Here is a 20095-nt window from a genome sequence, read left to right as displayed (position 1 = left end):
GGGTTCTCCTACCCATATCGGCTTAGTAGCAAGCATCAGAACATTTGGCCAAACCATGCACATAAAACTGTACCTCAACTTAAATAAAAAATCTGAAATCTGACCAAAAATGCAGCGTTTCATGAAATCTATGAAAGTGATGTTGGAGAACTGTTAGAATCAATGCAAAGCCGTGGAAAAGGAGATCTGGCAGAGTAAAATAAGGCAACAACTGAAGAAGAGAAAATGGACGTTGATGGCTACCATGATGAGAAGTTTCCAACAGAATTATCTGAATATCAAAAGATTAAGGGAAGTTCTTCAGAAAATTAGTGATGCCTTTAAATATGTTTGCAAAAAATGATGTTCTTAATAGTCTGATCAAAAAATGGGCAGAAGATATGAACAGACGTTTCTCCAAAGGAGATATGTAGATGGCCAATAGGTGCATGAAAAGATGCTCAACATCACTGATCATCAGGGATATGCAAATCAAATCTAAACTGAGATACCACATTACACCCATCAGAATGGCTATAACAACTAAGACAAAAAATAACAAATGTTGGAGAGCTTGTGGAGAAAAGGGAACCCTCATACACTGCTGGTGGGAATGCAAACTGGTGCAGCCACTATGGAAAACACTATGGAGATTCCTCAAAAAGTGAAAAATAGAACTACCGTACAATCCAGCTATCACACTACTGGGTATCTAGCCAAAGAACTTGAAAACAGCAATTCAAAGAGACTTATGCACCCCTATGTTCATTGCAGCATTATTCACAATAGCCAAGATGTGGAAGCAACCTAAGTGCCCATCAATTGATGATTGGATAAAAACAATATGGCATATATATATACAATGGAATACTACTCAGCCATAAAAAATGACAAAATCATCCCATTTGCAACAACATAGATGGAACTTAAGGGTATTATGTTAAACAAAATAAGCCAGAGAGAGAAAGACAAACACTGTATGACTTCACACATATGTGGAAGACAAATAAACACGGGGAAAATGAGAACTATTTAGTGGTTACCAGGGGGAAGGAGGGTGGGAGGTGGGCACAAAGGGTGCAGAGGCACATATATAGGCTGAGTGACAAATAATAATGTACAACTGAAATTTCACAATGTTGTAAACTGTCATAACCTCAACAAAAAAATGATGCTCTTTTTGATCCTTCTGCAGAAGTCAAGCATGAAGAGATAGATATTATAGTGTGTTAGGCTATATATATTTTTTGGGGGGAGGGGTGGGGAGAAATTCCACTCCAGAATGTTTCATTTACATTTTGAGTGACAGAACTGCATTTAGATCTTTTCTCCCGCAAAGTGTTTAATCTCAGTCTGGTGTACAACATCCTTTAAGAGAATATGACAATAGCTGCTTAGTTCAGTAGACTGAAACAGGAAGGAGGCTTACCCCTGGCCTTACAGAGTGTTATTTGGTTGAAAATCACTTAAACATGGCACTGACAATATTTGCTCCTTTTCTTGATTTACTGATGTTTTCTCAGAACTACACTTCCAAACAGCCCCAGCTGGCTGAATCTAAGGCCTGTGTAAATTGATAAGATGCATCTGGCTTCAAGACACAGACTGAGTACAGGCGCAGACTCTTCCGTGTTGCCGGAGAATCTGATTGGGGTAGGAGCTGAGTTTCAGAACCACTTGCTGTATATATCGGTGCCAAATTAACCCCCAGCAGGGAGAGACAGGGAGGGAGCAGACTGCTGGGTTCTTCCTGATGGTGAAATTCATGGGGGACACAAACTGGAGATTTTCTTCCTCTCTTCTGTCCTGAGTGTTTTCCCAAACATGAAGGTAAGATAACAATTTAATTACTTTTGTAAACTAAGCTTTCTCAACAGGGAAAGAGACTTAACTGAAAGAACTCAAATAAGGAAAACACGTGGGAAAGAAAGAAAGAGAAAGATCTAAGGGTGACTTTTAAAAAATCCTTACTTAATGTATTTAACAGTTCAGCCAGGGTGAATTCCTTTTTTTTGTCTTGCAGTTAAAATATTGGTTCAGAAGTCTGGGAATCAGAGAGTGGAGACAATGTTTATGAAAGCCCTGAGAAAACCGTTAAGAAGTACAATAGTACTATTGTTATTTCTTAGGGAAAAACTTCCTCCAGTGGATTTTGTTTGATTTGGAGCCATGCAATGAGCCCCTGGTGATTTGACTTATCTAAGAGTTTTATGGAAAAGTGAATTTAGACACTTGGAACTTCAGAACTTAGAATCCTGGATGAAAGCGTCAGGATTGTGACAGTAGAAGATACAGATAAAAGGAATGAAATTGAATGTTTACCAAACACACATGTTGGTCGCATGCAAAATGGCTAAATGTTTAAAAAAAGTACTATTCAACCAAAGATATGGCCAAAGGCAGAAATAACTATCATAGACTAGACTTCTAGTATGCAAAAATAAAATGAAATTGCTACTACAATTTTATTACTGCAAATTTTGGCATTTAAACTTTAAAAATTTTGTATTATAAGACTGGAACAGTAATTTCTGAGCCCTGTCAACTGCTCGATTGCTTTTGTGGTCACTGTGCCATCCATTTGCAATACTGAATCTATGCTCATTTTCTAATGGGGTTGGAGCAGGAGCCATATACAGGTCCTGAATAACTCATGCGTGAAATTACATGGCATTAAATAATTAAAAATTAAACACAAATTACAAAGTTAATTTGTTTAATGTTATGATGTTAGAATATCAACTAACCCTACAAAGTTAGGATTATAATCTAATCTAATCTCTATTACTCTGTCTTGTATTTTTATTTAGAACTTTAGAAAATTTGTTAGCTCAAAAAGAATATGGTGCTTTTCCTAATCATCTAATTAACATTCTTTCTTCTAATATTTGTATTAATCATCAATGAATTTCCCTATTTATTTTATGAGACATCTTAATAATTGTTTTGTGCTTAAAAATATGTTCACAATCATTGATTATTATGGTATTTTTCTTTTGTGATAATAAATATACTTTTCTCTGTCTATTGGCTGATACAATATCAACAAATAAAGAAATTATTTTCCTGCAAGTTGCATGCAGAGTTCTCACCTATATTTGAAGCAGATAGTCACACTTTTACAGTAAACCTGAAGGGCATGCTTTTGTGATACATTTCAGAGAAGGAAAACTTGGGCTATGAAGACACAGCCACAAATGACTGCCAGGTCTGGCCTTTTAAGGGGGAGTATTCTTTTGTCTCCTTCCCCCATTATTCACATGAACTAAATTCAGAGAGGTAGTCCCAGAATCCCCTTGGTTCTCTTGGTATCCTTTGCATAGGATTCAGTGTGGAAGGGGCTTCTCTCTGAGCTGGCTGTGGCCTAGCCTTTTATTCTCCCCTCCCTGTGAGATGAACCTGGGATTTGCCAACGTAAGGCATCATTCCCATGGGCTGGGATGTGGTCAGGCACAGGGATGTCCTAGCTCAAGTCCTCTCTGCTTCCTCACCACACCTAGAGCTGATCTGATGTTATCAGCTGTCTTCTACCAGTTGTACTGTGTTGTTGTTTGAGCCTTTAAAAAAATGTTCTTTTCCAGATTCAGATGCTACCTTATTGGCAAATATAAATTCAAAAAGAAGAAAATATCTATTATTTTTCCACCCAGAGATAACTGTTGTTAATATTTTAATCTATTTCTTTTCAGATTTTTAAATGAATATGTACAAAATATATTTCACTAAATTGTTATCAAATTGGATCTGGGTCTTTTTACTCTTTATATCATATGGATATGTTCTTTGGACAATCTATAACATGCTTCTGACGGCTATGAAACGCTCAATCATATTATTGTGCCGTTTAGCATTTCTTTATTATTAGAAGTGTTGCAAATTGATGTTTATTTCTAATAAAAATGTAAGTAAGCTGATTTTAAAATCTTCCTTATTCATCTGGAGAATGCCCTATGTTCTAAATTTTTGATCAAGATATTAATTAGGACATGATGAATTAGATTTGATTTTTCCATACTATGTTTTGGAATTTAGGTATGTGGAATCCAGGGTATACTACAGAAATTAATACTTTGTTTTTTACCCTAAAAGGGCTCATGGTTAAGTAGACAGACACAAATGACCAAACTTGGAGAAACTGGAAGCATAGAGATAATGTTTGTAGCTGGAACACATTAGAGGAAGGAGGTAGAGCTCATGCTCATTTGGTGATAAGAAAGAAGAGAAGAGAATTCTGGGGGATGTAGTTCCAGGTTAGCTACATTACACAGGACAAAGGTTGCATATCCTTTCAACTAAACAATTCTTTCATAGAGTCACCTTAGATGTATATCTATCTCTGTCATTAATGTGACTGTTTATTGATGTGGGATTGTTCTATCATGTCCGTTTGATGAGATACTCTTTGCAAAGGCAAGGAATGATAACTGCTTCCTTTCTAGGTCCTCGGCTAGCACATATTCAAGAAATTCTTTTGGTTAATAGATTCAGCTTGTGTAACTCATGAACAGACCTGACCTTGTACTATGTGTATCTTCATGGGTTACAATAAGGAGGATGTATGTGAGGAAGGAGCTGGCAAAGGCACTCCTGGTGAAGAAAAGTATATTCCCTAAAACTTGGTTGGCAGTCTTTTAAAACACATGTAATAGAATGTTAAAAATGGATTTTTCCTCATGCTTGTTTTGACTGAGGGTCAAAGGCCAAGAACAGTAAGTGGTCAGTACCCCCATGTTTTAAAGTGAGATGTTGGACATTCAATGCAGTATTACAAGAAGAGTAGCCCTAAACCTGTCTGGTGACCCTTTGGCCATCCCATTCCCCAAGAGTATGCAAGATCATATCTTTTGGAGTATGAGGGATATGGAGAATGATACCTGACCCACGTTTGAGGCATTCTAAAGGCACAGGCTGGTGACTGGCCTGCCTTTAATGGAGGAAATCAACACAGCATTATTGGTTACATCCTTGGCATTCAGAATTTGACAGGCCAAGGATGTGTGCAGGTATCCTATGGACCAGAAGTGGACCTTTGGAAAGGAGCCAGACTTGGGTTGTCAGAGGCTCTGCGTGAGACACTGCCTGCAGGATGAAGCAACCCTAACAGATAGCATCAGTATGGAAAGGACTCCCAGGAAGCAGGCACTGGTGAGAGGCACGAGTGATGAACAAAGAGATGAATCATTTGTGCCAGAGAACAGTGGCTGTAGATCCCAGAGGGGATACCCTAGGAGCCACAGAAACACTGTGAGAGAAAAAGAATTGACATTCAAACATCCAGTACACCCTGATTTACCATCACCAGACTAGCTGGATCAGTCAAACAATATACTTTTTGGCTTTTGTCCATCTCACTCATCCCTCTCTGACTTTGAAGAAGACAGAGGCAGCTTGGGGAGGTGAGGAAGAGATGCAGAAGAGCACAGTGAGGATTTTGAAGTGGACCCCATCCCTCCCCTATTATAAACATCTGGGAACTGGGAGTCGGAGAGAAATTTAAAATTGGATGATAAATCGAAATTTGACTATTAGATTGTTTCAAAAAAATTTTTTTTTTTTGAGGAAGATTAGCCCTGAGCTAACATCTGCTGTCAATCCTCCTCTTTTTGCTGAGGAAGACTGGCCTTGAGCTAACATCCGTGCCCATCTTCCTCTACTTTATACGTGGGACGCCTACCACAGCATGTCCTGTCAAGCGGTGCCATGTCTGCACCCGGATCCTAACCAGTGAACCCCAGGCTGCTGAAGTGGAATGTGCGCGCTTAACCACTGTGCCACCAGGCCGGCCCCCAAAATTTTTATTTTCTGAAAATGTGACTGTTAATGCCTGTGAGTAACTAGTAAAGCTATGAGATAGGATTTCCCAGGGGCAAGAGAAACAAGTTGACATAGCACAGAGTAAAGACATGCTGTTGAAAAAGAAAAAAAACACGAAGTTTATAATTTAAAAAAAAAAAACCTTTAAAAGGTATTGCTTTACAGTATGTGCTTCACATATTTGTTGAAAAGTCAGAAAAGCATTCATGGCATCCCCCAGCATTTTTCACTCATTTCCAGGATGCTCATAGCTGTGGGTACCTCTCTGCCCTTTTGGTTAAAGTAATCAGAATAATAGAGTAAAAGATTTTAAGAACTGTAAAAAGCAGAAGGAGGCAACTAGGATTTTACAACTGAAAGAAAGATACCTAATAAGAGGATGGGTGATCTAGAATGGCTAGTAGAAGAGTCTGGAAAAAAAGTTGGGAAGCCACTCCACAGCTACATTGAGACAAAAGAGGTTTGGGCTGGTCAGGGGGAAGAGAAAGAATACTGACCTGTTAAAATGTAGGGTGAGATGATTTTAAGGACTTTTACACTGGGCTATGAATCGAATGCATTTGTTATCTTAGAGAGTCTCTACGAAAGATTTGAATTGTATTCCCCCACTTCAGTTGTCAAAGTAGAAAAATACATAAAAGTAAAAATAAAAGAAATCATGTATAATTTCACAGCCAGAAATGAACTATTATCCTTTGTTATATTTCTTTCTAGATTTGTTTTCAGTGCATGTTTGATTTTTCAAACAAAATGTAACCACATTTTATGTACAATTTTGTAACCTGTCAGATCCTCAGTATTTAGGCTGGTGCTATCATGTAGCGATGATTATCAAAGGCCTCAGAGGTGTTTTAAAACTGAGGAGCCACCCACAGAACTAAGGAGTACAGGAGCTTCACCACCCCCGCGGCGAGGGATGTGCTTCACCTTTCGATTCTTCATTTATGAAGCTTATTTCCCTTTTAACTCCTCAGCCCTTGGCTCTGCTCTTTCTTGCAGGCTTTCTCCCCTCGGGATGTCCTCATGGGCGCTGAAGTTAGAGGAGACAGTGGAGAAAGGAATTTAAAGGTGATGGGACTCTAAGAAATGCTTGGAACCATTTAACTCTAGAGAACATTTTCAATTTGTTAGTCCATGACATCGCCCGCCCCTAGTTGTCTTTACAGAAATGAATAGTAGAAGGTGAGCTCAGCAGAATTATAATAAACCTTTATTTAAAATGGAAACTTAAAAGACAAACAGAGTCATCGAACATTCTCCATGGTTCTTCACTGTTTATCTTCCCAACTCACAAATCTTGATTGGTACCAATGTATTCAGTTTCAACTCATTAAAGAAATGCAGACTAAAATCATGTTTTATTGGGGTTTTTTTTTTTTTTTCACCCAGGCAATAAGTTTACTCATCTTGGTGGGATTTATAGGAGAGTTCCAAGTCTTTTCAAGGTAAGAATTGTTTGGATTGTGTGTGGAAATAATTAAAAATTACTTTTTTATTCTTAGGACATTCTTTATTGTGGCCTGAATTTTACATTGCAGCCTGAGCATACTTATCCCTTCAACACTTTATCTTTCCATGCTTTGAGAAAAGGCAATGATAGCAAAAGCTTATTTTATTTTTAATCTTATTTTATTCCCTGTAAGGAAGAAATGTGAAGACTAAAAATACCTCAAGGGTTTCTGCCTGTCCCAGCACCATGGTTTTACCTGTAATTCAGAGAATTGCAGACAGCCTACACATCTTAGAGCAGAATTTGATCTTTAAATGCAGCCATCGCAAAATATTCTTTGGATTTTAAAGGTTGAGAGCTTTTTAAGAAAATAGTTTTATTGGCTCTTGAGACCTGGAACAAAGCCAGCATCATCTGCCCATGGCCTTGTTTTGCTTTCCATGTCAGTTTGATGGGATGGGACCAGGTCAGTTCACTTTATCCGGCTATCAGAACATGTGTCAGGAGCTCTGCTGGTGACGATGAGGTACAAAGAGCACCAAGACAGCACTGAGAGTCCAGGGGTGATTCCGGTCTCGAAACAGCTGATTTCAATACAAATGTGCTAAGGGTTCTGGGAGAGGCTTGCACAGTGTGCTGTGGGAGCACAGAGGGGATGAGGCCAAGTGAGCTTCCCTACCTAAGCCTCGGTGTTTGGGGAAGACCTCTGCCTGTCCCTGGTTCACAAAATAGAAAAACAGCAAGTTTAGATTGTGTATGGGTCAAAGATGCTAAGGCATTTGGATCATTGGTGCCATGTCGAGGCTACAGGTTAGCAAGGTTGGCTCCATAAAAGCACCTGAGGCACACACTATGGAAGCAGACTCCTCACTTACAGAGTCACCTGACAGGCTTAAGATAAGCACGAATCACCTTGACTCAAGAAGTCTCGGAGGCTAGGAAGGTACTGCAAATCCAGAAACCAGGAGTCTTCAATCCTTTCTCCCTTGTAAAACGTGCTTGTAGGCTGGGCTCCCTTAATCTCATAGGACTAAGCCATGTGACCTCCTCGACACAGCCGGAGTGAAGCATTGTATGAGAGCCAACTATCTATTCTCCACATGTGTTTTATTTGAGTGGACTTGTTCAGGCTCAAATTGGCCCTGCTTGGGTGTGTGCTTGAGAAGTAGCCTAAATGAACAGGGGGAACATTTAAAAATAAACTCCTGTCCATTTAGCCTCTGGTAATTTTTAGTGCCTGCTTCTCATAGGGTTTTTTAGAGCTTCTTGTTTCCCTGTTAAGAGTTTCTGTATAACTCTTCAATTCATCATTTGAATCCTTTCAAGGGTCACAATATCTACCTCTTATATGTTCTTACTTATCTTCCCAACTCTGAGCACTCCTTTATTTATATTTCCATAACACATTATACTGTATACATTTCTGTTTTGAAATCTACCAAATTAGATATATTGTGTTATGGATTGTGATTGTATTATGGAATTATGATTATTTGTTTACACACCTGTGTCTTTGTCCTCCCCTCTATCAATGGTTGGTGACCTATCTCTTTTATTATGTTTACAACTCTAGTGTCTAAACAGTGCCTGCTACGTTATAGATGTTTAATAAACATTAATTTCTAAAAAATGTGGGTCTCTTCCATATATATTTGTATATATTTTGGATACCATTGGTACTTCTTAGGAAAAAATTGTGAAGCAAGTTTTTACAACTTTTGACTATTCTTTGTGTCTTCTCTCTCTCATTTTTCCACCTGCTCTATGACAATTTGACAGTGCCTCCTCTCCAGTCAATTGCCAGTGGGCTTCCTATGGCCCTTGGTCAGAATGCAGTGGTTGTACCAAGACTCAGGTAGGACCATTCAAAAACTTTGTTTACGATTTAGTTACAGAAGCAGCTTAGGTAGGGACAAAATGGCATTAACTTTTGAATGTTATTTTTTATGTTTCTCAAAAATAAAATTAGTAATTTTGAATGGAGAAAAGTATGACTTGTTTAATAATTAATATTGTAATAAAGTAATTTTTGCATTCTCATTTTTCTTGCAGGACTTTTCTGAATCTTATGTTGAGCCTAGAAATATACATAGGATAAAAGTTAAAAGCAACTCACTAATTCTTTAACTATTAGAGAAACAAGAATAGCATGAAATGACGTTCATAGATAATTCAAGATCTGTTTCATATTTACTGAGTTCAACTTCTTTTCTTATTTGAAACAAACAATAACAAGTAGCAAAATGGCTGCTTTGTTCTACCTAGCAAATAGTGAATGACAAAGAAAAGTCAAACATTTGCAAAGTTTTAAAGTTTACTTCTTGAATAATACAAACAAAATATGAGATTGATCTGGATTTTCTAGAGTACTTCTAAAACGTGTCTGCTTTTTTCCTTATTACAAATTTGTTCATTGGAGAAAACATAGAAAAGTATAAATAAAGAAAACACTACTTATAATTCCACCATTTAGAAGAAACCAGTATAACAGCATTTTGGTATTTATTCTTTCAATTTATTTTCTGTGTGTTTGTGATTTTTTAAAAATAGAATTATTTGACCATAGTTTTGTATTCTACTATTTTAACCTAACATTATACTATCAGCATGAATTTTAATAGCTATATTATGTTCCCTTATATGGATATGCCAGTCTTGTTTATCTGCCTTGCTATTGTTTGAGATTTAGGTTATTTACACTCTTTGTTATTATACATAAAACTTTAATGAACATTTTTGTACATAGATATCTGTCTTCTTTTCTGATAATTTTCTTAGGATAAATTCCAAAAATATAATGTTTGTTTTAAAGGTTCTGAACAGCTGAGTTGTTCAATATTTTTGTATTCATATATAATTGAAATAGGACATTATATTAGTTTCAGGTGTACAACATGATTCCATATTTATAAAATATTTTTTCACTTAGGATAAAAATGTGTATTTAAAAATCATTTTTTAATTATTACAATAACAGAACCATATTACAGAAGGTAATTTTTGTTTTGAAGCATCATCATTTTCATCAAGCATTTATTGAGAACCTACATGAATGGTGTTTACAAAACAAGTGACAAACGCAGAATTTGGTTTCTGGCAAATATAATAGATGATAACTCTTATTACAGGCACACAGCTACATGAATAACAAGGCAAAAGTCAAACAAACACTAAACCACAGAAAACAATTTTTTTTTACTGAGGAAGATTAGTGCCGAGCTAATCTCTTTTTGTTTGAGGAAGATTGTCACTGAGCTAACATCTGTGCCAATCTTCCTCTATTTTGTATGTGGGTCACCACCTTAGCATGGCTACGGAGTGGTATATATCTGTGCCTGGGATCCAGACCCGCAAACCCAGGTTGCCAAAGCAGAGTGCATCAAACTTAACCATTATGTCACAGGCTGGCCCCCAGAAAACATTTTTTATTAATTGAAAGAAGTTAAGAAAGAGTAATGAATAGAAGTAGATAGAAGGTATTTTTCCTATCAGTAATTTTTTTCTTTGAGTGAAGGTCATCATGCAATGAGTACATCCCTAGATTATAAAAGCAAAATTTTCATCCAGAAAGAGACAAGTGAAAATGAAAAAGCAGTCATAAGATCAGAATTTGACAGGTGAGAATGAGACCACTGAGAGCAGGCAGCCATCAAGGTCATCCTGGCATATGGAGAAGGACAACATTATTTATACCAAAAACACAATCTGTGCTTTAGAACTTCAGAAAAGGACAAATTAACAAGCCACATATGAGAGATGTTTTCATGAATTAAATATGGAAACTAAGAACTTATCAAGAAACTGCACTAAGTTTCATTTCCTAATCATATTCCTCCATGGCTCCTCTGCTGAGACACAATGAATGGTGCCGGAACCAGGCCCGGGCTGATGCAGAACTGCTCAGAGTTCAGATTTCATTACTGTGACCCCTTGTCCCAAGGAATCCCCACTTCTAACCTAGTTTAGGATGGATGAATAGATTCAACATTGGTTTGTATATCTAGTCTACCCTGTTAGTCTTTGTTCAAGGTTTAAATTCTCTGGAGTCTCAGATTTCATTCATTTTTTATTAATGGGGAAGAGATGAGTGCAGGAAGAGGTTTAAAGATGCTCCTTTGGTTGCCATTGGGGAGCAAAGGATTTTGTAAATCTTTCTTTTTGCTTAAATATTAGATACATGTCTTTATATTGATTAAGTGAATTTTAGGACGAATTAGTTGTTTTTCATTTAGCTTGATGATTTCCTCAATTCTCCTGTATTCCCCCCTCCCCCCCCGCCCGAGAAGTTAGCCTTTGACATATTTCCCATTTCAGAGCTCAAGGATTTAGATTGTCTAGTGAAATTCCATTGTAGATGTCCCTTCACCTGGGTAGCTGTACCTAGGCTTCTGTTTTGTGAATTTGACTTCCGTGTTAGCATATTTCTCTCTCTCAGGATTGTTTTGCCTTGCCTTGCCTTGCCTTCCTGAAGAAGGCTTACCATCCAGCACTCAAATCATTTTCTAAAGGTTTCCCTAATTCCACTTCCTCTCAAACACCCCCTCGCCCCCCAGTACCCTTCCCTCCCTCCGGCAAAATTCATTTTGACTTTTCTAATTGGCTCTTGATACACAGCTTTGGCAAAAATACTCATCATTTTATATTGTAACTTATTTGCATATTTGCCAGCTAACTCTGTCAAATTCCTTTCTTAAAGATTCACTAAATTTTTTTTTTTTTTTTTGCGCCCAACACTGAGAATAAATATATGGGTGGGAGTGCTCTGTAAATAATAAGTCAAGTGTTACTGGACTCAAGGACAAGCGGGTCTGTGGGTTTATTGATTTTGGAGGTTTTACTTCTGTAGGACACGAGGACAATTTCCTGAACATTGTTTCTCCAACTGTATTAATTTCTCTCAGATTTCATTTCTCAGGTAAAGGAAGCTGGAGCTATGACAAAGCACGGCTTGTTTTGTGTTTAGACTCGCAGGCGGTCCATTGCTGTTTATGGGCAGTATGGGGGCCATCCTTGTGTCGGAAGCGCTTTTGAGACGCAATCGTGTGAACCTACCCGAGGATGTCCAACGGAAGAGGGATGTGGAGAGCGTTTCAGGTGTTTCTCAGGTATTTATTTTCCGCAGCCTTGGCGTGCAGAGCTTGCATTCAAATGCTATTTGGTTCACTTGCTCAGTATGTATTTGTTGAATTTTACTGAATTTATACTGGCCTAAAAATTAATTTTCCCTAAATATCAGTAGGATTTTTCTTGGCATATTAATCACACACTCAGCTATCATTCTTTCAAATGCAAGGGGAGGCATCTGGTAATAAAGTTGGGGATACTCTTTGCCTCTCTGAGAAGAGATATGACTGTGGACAGACCCAAACAGTTCTTGATGTTGCATTTTTGGTGAAGATGTAGAGTAAGTCTGCTATGTACACTGAGATTGGGCAAAAACGACTTTACTGTCCAAAGTATTATTATGTTTATAAGAAAGGCAAGTCTAATTAGCTAGCCAAGGAGCAATACAGGTCACCCCATGCATGCGGTGATTGAAGCATAGTTTTGGCCCTGAGTCTTATTTGACCTATTGTCTACGTTGCAATTGTACAGTCAGATTAATTCAACCACCTTTAGCAAACATTTATTATTCTTATTATGTTCCAGATATTGTGATGAAGGTTGTGAATACAGAAATGAAACACATACCCTCTTCTCTCAAAAATAATAAAGTTTTATGGGTAAAATAATACATAAATGATGCCTGTGTTAGAAGTCGTCCCTGGGGTTAGCCCAGTAGTGCAGCGGTTAAGTGTGCACATTCCGCTTCGGCGGCCCCGGGGTTTGGCGGTTCGCATCCCGGGTGTGGACACGGCACTGCTTGGCAAGCCATGCTGTGGTGGGCGTCCCACATATAAAGGGGAGGAAGATGGGAGTGGATGTTAGCTCAGGGCCAGTCTTCCTCAACAAAAAGAGGAGGATTGACAGCAGATGTTAGCTCAGGGCTGGTCCTCCTCAGAAAAAAAAAAAAAAAAGTAGTCCTCAAAAATACCTGTCAAATTCGTATTTTACTTTCAAAACCCAAATCGGATGACACCTCCTTTGAGAAGCCTTCCCTAAACCCCCAAGTGATAGAGCTAATTCACAAATCACTTCTCTGTCTTCCCTACGTACATTGTACCGCTGTAAATGCCAACAGGGGTCTTCTGCTTGCCGCGACACAAGCCAACAGTCAAGGGGCAAGATGGTAGGAGGGAAACAGTCTTTTTACCACAGCTTTTCAGCAAGGGGGAGGATGGTGGACTAGTGTCCTAAAGAACCATCCTAAAACTACAAGATTTTGAAGCCGTTCTACAGGACAAACTCGCTGAAGGGAGTGGTCTCGGAATGTTGACCAAATGGTGTTATAGTCCTTGAGACTACAGGGGATCGCTTTCTCGTCACTGGTGACAGATACCAGCAGAGAGATTTTCCCCAAAGGTCGTAATAACCCTGGAAAAGCTCAAAGAACAAAGTTATTGCCTTATTGGAATGGGGAGGTCTATGTATAAGCCAAGGCTACAAAATTAGCAGAGCCTGCATATTTCTCACAAGCAGATGTGTACTTCTCTAAGCTACGTGCAAGCTAAAGCATCGATAACAAGGAAAAGGGGGTGTCTTGTGGGTCAGGGTCATTTATAGTCCTAACACGGTTCCCCTCTATAAGATGGCTCCCCTTACGCTAACCTGTTAACCATTGGCTGTGTTTATCTTAGCTATTTAGGTGGTGTTAACACCACCTGCAATCTGGAGTAGTTGTTGGCCAGGATGTCTCTCTTGGTAGACTGTGAATTCCTTGAAGATACGGATTATATTTCTTTCATTTTGCATTTGGAGTGCCTGGTACATAGTAGACTCAACAAATGTTTGTTGCATTAGATTGAAAGCATAGTGAGGTGCATGCTGTACTATCAGGACAGTGTGTGCGATGCATACTCTGAGGACACAGGAGAAGGACATGCATTGTAGCCTGTGGGGTAGGGAGGATTTCTGAGAGGAGATGATGTTTAATTTAATTCTTGAAGGACAAGTAAGTGATAGGAAGAGAAAACCCTTCTAGCCTGAGAGAACTGTAAGTGCAAGGTCAGTGGAGATGACAGCAAGCCTGACCTTTTATTTATGCAAGTGATCCAGTATGACTAGGGCGTAGGAAGCTGGTAGGGAGATTGGCTAGAGATGATACTGGGGAGGCACACAGGGGCTAGATCATCTGGTACCCTCCAGTGCTTCCTTGGTACCCTGGGCTTATGTCTATCATAACAATTATGTTGCTGAGTTATAATGATCTATGTCTTCATAGTCTTTCCTATTAGATTGTAAAGTATATGAAAAGCCCAACAAATACCTATTTATTCACATTTGTACCCCAACACCTGGAGGAGTGTCTTGCACAGGGTAGGTGCTAAAGAGATGTTTGGTTTTAATCTTTTGACCCAGTTCCCAGGCTCTCAAAGCTTATATATCTAAATCATCAAGAAAAGCAGGACTTTGGCATGTTGGTCAATGATTATAAAAAAGAAATAGAAAACTGAAGGGCAGGAGGTCGATCTAGCTTTCCAGTGGTTGATATTGTATGAATGTGGGGGATTCAGACAAACTGTGTGATGATTGTGAGTGAGAGCCTGGAATTTGAATTCAGATTCTATTTTCACTTTTGTGTCCAGCTGAGGTCAGAATCAGTTTTGTGTGTTGCAAAATGAGGACCAAAATAATCACCAGTCTTTCCCTTGACACTGAGGATTTATCTCAAATTCATGTTAGATTATAAGTGCAATGTTGGTGGTTGGGGACAAAACCTTTTTAATCCCAGGTAGTGCCTCCCTTCTTCCCTCTTTCATTTTTTGTGGGGGCTTTTGTTGCGTACAGGTCAGTGCATCAGCAAATCTTTGGTTTGCAATGGGGATTCTGACTGCGAAGAAGATAGCGCTGATGAAGACAGATGCGAGGACTCAGAAAGCAGACCTTCCTGTGACCTTGATAAACCTCCTCCCAACATAGAACTTACCGGAAATGGGTAAGGTGCCGGGCAGCCTTCGGTAGGTTGTAGTTTTTCATTTTGTTTTGCTTTATTTTATGGTTTGATAAGTCTAATGACAAATCACCTAATAGCCAAGCCTTTGGCCCAGAGCTCTTTGCCACATCCTGAAACATATTTTTAACTCATGCCTGTGTACTTATAATGATATGTGGTAAAACGTAGAGTGGTCAATTGTCCCTGGGCTGTCCAGCTTTTAGCACTGAAAGTCCTGTATCCAGGGAAGCCCCTCAGACCTGGGAAAACCCGGATAGTCGGTCACCCTACGGGAAGGAAGGAGAGAACTGATTCCATGATTTCAGTGATGTGTGGATACTCAAGAAGATGAAGAGAAAGCAGAATGAGAGCAGGGAAGGAAGACAGCCAGCAGTGGGTTGGGATACTCAGGCTGAGAAGCAATTGCCTAAACTAGCTGGGAATTTTCACTTCTAAGGGAAGTTGGGACAATTTTGTGTTTGCTTTTTCACAAAGAGTCCAGAGGAACTTTCAAGGGTCAGACTCAAATGAAAGTTTCAAGGCTTTAAAAGAACGTATTTTAGAGTGATCATTAGATGTGATTTTTCTGTAATATTTTAAAATTCATTAACAGAGAAATGGTAAAATTATTCTAAAGAGTATACCATTCAGCATACTAAGAGGCAATTAGTTGAAAGTCATTGTGGAGTGCTCTCTCTCAAGAGTAATCTTAATTGTATTGGTTTTATCTATAGATTCAATTCAAAACCAGCTGTTGCCATAGATACAAAAGAGCTGTGTTTCCCAAACATATTCTTAGGCTGAAAGGATGTTGGATTTTCCCAGCTATTGGTTTTAGCTATCATACCAAGCAGGGGAAGGTGGATAATGTGTAGTATGAATTAGGATGCTGTTCTCTTTACCTCAGTTCTCTCAAGGAGATGCTTAATGGTAAAGTATTTCAAGAATTTCTAGAGTTCTCTAATGACTCCGTTTTCAGCAAGTGCTATTTCTGGTTTTTAAGTGCCTTTTCTTCTGTCTTCCATTCTTTTTTTTTTAAACAGCTACAATGCACTCACTGGCCAGTTTAAGAACAGAGTCATCAACACTAAAAGTTTTGGTGGTCAATGCAGAAAGGTGTTTAGTGGGGATAGAAAAGATTTCTACAGATTGAGTGGAAATATCCTCTCCTATACATTCCAGGTACTTAATTACGTTGATTTAACTTATTTCCAATCTGTGAATTGTTGCCAGAGAACTGTTGCCAGTTATTTACGTGATATTGATTTTTTGGTGTTTATTGAGAATTTACTTGTGGTCTAATATGTAGTCAAATCTTATAAATGTTTTATATGGGCTTACAGGGCAATGATACTTTTAATTTGTGTCATTTAAGGTGAAATATCCTTTTGCCTCATTTTCAACTCTGTGCTCCAAGTGGGCCTGGGACCTTATGGTCTGTCCCTGTATGGGTGCTAAAACTCAAGGCCCTGGCCATGACTGGTTGTGATGATCTCCTTACCACTGACCCAGTGTCACTTCACTTAAAAATGCGTTTATTTTTAAATTGTGAAATATTTCATATCTACAAATGAGAGTGAATAACATATACATGCAGTTTAAAGAAAACTAATAAACCAAATACCCATGTATGCCCACCACCCACCTTAAGAAACAGAACATTGTCAGGGTCTTAAAAGCTTCCCATTTACCCCGCTCTGCTCACATCCCCCTCATCCCCACTCCCTGCGCAACCACTATCTTATATTTTGTTTTAATCATTTTCTTGTTTTTCTGTGTATGTTTATCCCATATGTCTTTGTCCCTAAATCAAAAATTTGTGATTTAGTTTTGACTGTTTTTGGCCATTTACATAAATAAATCTTATAGTATATATTCTTTCATGACTTGCTTTTTTACTCAAAATTATGATTTTGAAATTTATACCTGCTGATGTAGGTGGCATTTTTATTACTGTTACCAATTTTTCTTACAAAAATGCCTTGAACATTCCTGTGCATGAGTTTCCATGCAAATGAGCTAGAGTTTCTCTAGGACACACACCCGGAATCAAATTGCTGCCTTGTATATGTGACACTTTACTAGGTAAAGTTTCCGAAACGGATGTATCAATTTATACCCCCACTAGCTGTGTGGAAGAGTGGTCTGTGCTCCACATACTTGCCAACATCTGTATTGCCTGACTTTTTAATTTTGCTTATGGTCTCAGGATCTCCTCTGTCCCCAGGATTCTGTTTCTCGAACGCTGTTTCTGTCATACATGCTTAAACTCATCCTGTTCCTTGATTTCAACTCCAAATCTATGCATACAAAAATGTTATGGCTTTGGGGGACATTCTTGAAGATTTGGAGGGACTATAGAGGAGAGATTTCCTGTTGCAGTAGTGCAAAAACATTCAACAAAAACAGTTGGCATCCTCCATCTTAAAACGTCCATCCTTCCACAACCTCAACAAAATGAAGTTTCTGGTCTCATCTTGTTTTAGCCTCTTTCTTGCTGTCTTTTCCAAGATCTCCTTTCTCACTCCCTTACCCCCTTCTTCCCAGAACTTCCCAAAATTTCTGATTCAGTGCTCCTTATCTATTACTCCAAAATTTGTAAACCCAAACTGTTAGGATGTTCAGACGGAAGGGCCTTTTGCTTACCCAAATTAACCTTCTCCAGAAAGCAGAGGGTTTTTTTTGTTTTTAAGTAATTTTATTTGGATTATAATGGTTTATAGCATTATGTAATTTCGGGTGTACATTATTGTTTATCACTTCCTGAATATACTTCATTGTGCTCACCCCCAATAGTCTAATTTTTACCCATCACCATACACATGTGCCCCTTTGTCCCTTTTGCCCACCCCCAGCCCCCTGCCCCTCTGGTAACCACTAATCTGTTCTCTTTATCCATGTATTTGTTATCTTCCACATATGAGGGAAGTCATGCGGTATTTGTCTTTCTCTGTCTGGCTTATTTCACTTAACATCACACCCTCCAGGTCCATCCGTGTTGTTGCAAATGGGACCATTTTGTCTTTTTTTTTTTTTACGGCTGAGTAGTATTCTATTGTATATATATATATACCACATCTTCTTTATTCATTCACAAAAATTAACTCAATATGGATTTAAAATTTGGATGTAAGACCTGAACCATAAAACTCCCAGAAGAAAATATAGACAGTACTCTCTTTGACATTGGTCTTAGCAATGTCTTTTTGAATACCATGTCTACTCCGGCAAGGGAAACAAAAGAAAAAGTTAACAAATGGGACTACATCAGACTAAAAATCTTCTGCGAAGCAAAGGAAACCATGAACAAAACAGAAAGACAACCCACCAACTGGGAGAACATATTTGCAAATCATTTATCAGACAAGGGGTTGATCTTCAAAATATATAAAGAACTCATACAACTCCAGAAAGCAGTTTTGATTATGAACAGCAAATTCCATCTTCCAATTGACAATGGAATAAGTTACATTTAAGAGTTATCAAATCTTGAAAATGGAAAGTGAACCTGATCTGAAAAATGATCATAGCTGCCAATTTTTGAATATCTACTGTGGCATCTGAGTCATTTTAGGCAATTTTTATATGATTAATCCTCACAATATGTGTGGAAGGTAAGCAATATTTTCCTATATTTATATATGTAGAAATCGAGGCTTACAGGACTTCAGCTAATTTGTTCCGAGTCACCAAATTAATGAGTAGCAGAACTTGGATCCAGTTTGTCAGATTTCACAGCCCTTTATTTTTCTACTGTATTTCACTCTCCCAGCGTATGGTATTTCATTGCTGTTCAACTCTAAATTCTACATAGCGAGTAATGTGAATTGTAATTTAACTTTTGTCCAGAAGGGAGAATGTGAAATAGGCATTTGCACAGAATTCGTTTTCTGCTTCTATTCCTAGGAGGATATATCGATAATTCTTTCATAATTATAAGGGGAGTTTTATAATATGTATTTGGGTCAAATTTAGAAAGTTACAGAGCAGAGAAAATAATAAGGAAGAGAATTTCTGACATAGTTGGAAGGTAGACATGCTGGAAGTCTGCAGCTTCTGAAAAAGAGGAATAGTTTAATAACAGCATAATCCTGACATTCGTTTTCCTCAGCATGGCGTGGTTTGTGGATTGACATCTGAAATGCCTTTCCAGTCACTGAATTTGAAGGTGTTTGTCAGAAAGAGAGGGAAATTATAGCCTGTTATTGAGTGAAGAATAGAGATGTCTTGAAGATCCAGCCTGAGGGAAGTGAGGTGGAAGCAATAGGCAGAGAGTCAATCACTGAGGTGCTAAACCCAGGTGCGGCTGTGGAGGCTGTGAATGTCCTTCACAGTTCAAATAGATTGATCTGCGGCCACTGGGATTCAGATATCTACGAGGTGGAAGGTGACTTGGACCATAAATATTAGTAAATAAACATAAAACAGAATCAGTCAATCTCTCTTACAGTCTCTGGGTTATCAGCATGGTAGTTTATCCAGGGCAAACCTGGTTTCTTACTGAGTAAACCACTTACTTTGATGCCACGTGCATTCTCTGTTTCCTCATATTTTTCATACCACAAGGAAACCTTTGAAACAAACACATTTCTGCAACATGGTTTCTTTGGGAAGGTGTCCCTTTGTTTAGTTCAGCCTGGGAGACAGCTGAAGACTGTCGGGTTTATTCTCAGCATGTAATGAGTTGCAAATGAGAGTGAGTAAAGACTAAGATGGAACAATTAACAACTTCCTGGATCCTCCTGTATTTGGTCTTGAATGTACTTGACTTTATTGTTTGAAGATCCTATATGCCTGTCAAATAAATAACAAAAACGTAT

General features: G+C 38.4%; 1 protein-coding gene across 2 annotated transcripts in view; it reads left to right on the top strand.

Annotated features, from left to right (window-relative positions):
* Positions 1 to 1562: 1562 nt before the first annotated feature.
* Positions 1563 to 20095, top strand: part of C7 (complement C7) — a 49371-nt gene continuing 30838 nt past the window's right edge. Inside the window, exons 1-7 of one of the 2 annotated variants that reach the window (XM_023625703.2) lie at positions 1565 to 1809; positions 6793 to 6861; positions 7183 to 7238; positions 9023 to 9098; positions 12207 to 12348; positions 15131 to 15278; positions 16319 to 16457. In XM_023625703.2, coding sequence (XP_023481471.2) covers positions 1804 to 1809; positions 6793 to 6861; positions 7183 to 7238; positions 9023 to 9098; positions 12207 to 12348; positions 15131 to 15278; positions 16319 to 16457 — 636 coding nt within the window. In that variant the 5' untranslated portion in view covers positions 1565 to 1803. Of the gene's footprint in view, positions 1810 to 6792; positions 6862 to 7182; positions 7239 to 9022; positions 9099 to 12206; positions 12349 to 15130; positions 15279 to 16318; positions 16458 to 20095 lie in introns of both variants that reach the window. The other variant, XM_005604296.4, reaches the window with a different exon arrangement.

The sequence above is a fragment of the Equus caballus genome, chromosome 21, assembly GCF_041296265.1.
Source record: "Equus caballus isolate H_3958 breed thoroughbred chromosome 21, TB-T2T, whole genome shotgun sequence".
In the NCBI taxonomy this organism is placed as follows: domain Eukaryota; kingdom Metazoa; phylum Chordata; class Mammalia; order Perissodactyla; family Equidae; genus Equus; species Equus caballus.
This window is presented reverse-complemented; position numbering and strand designations above follow the sequence as displayed.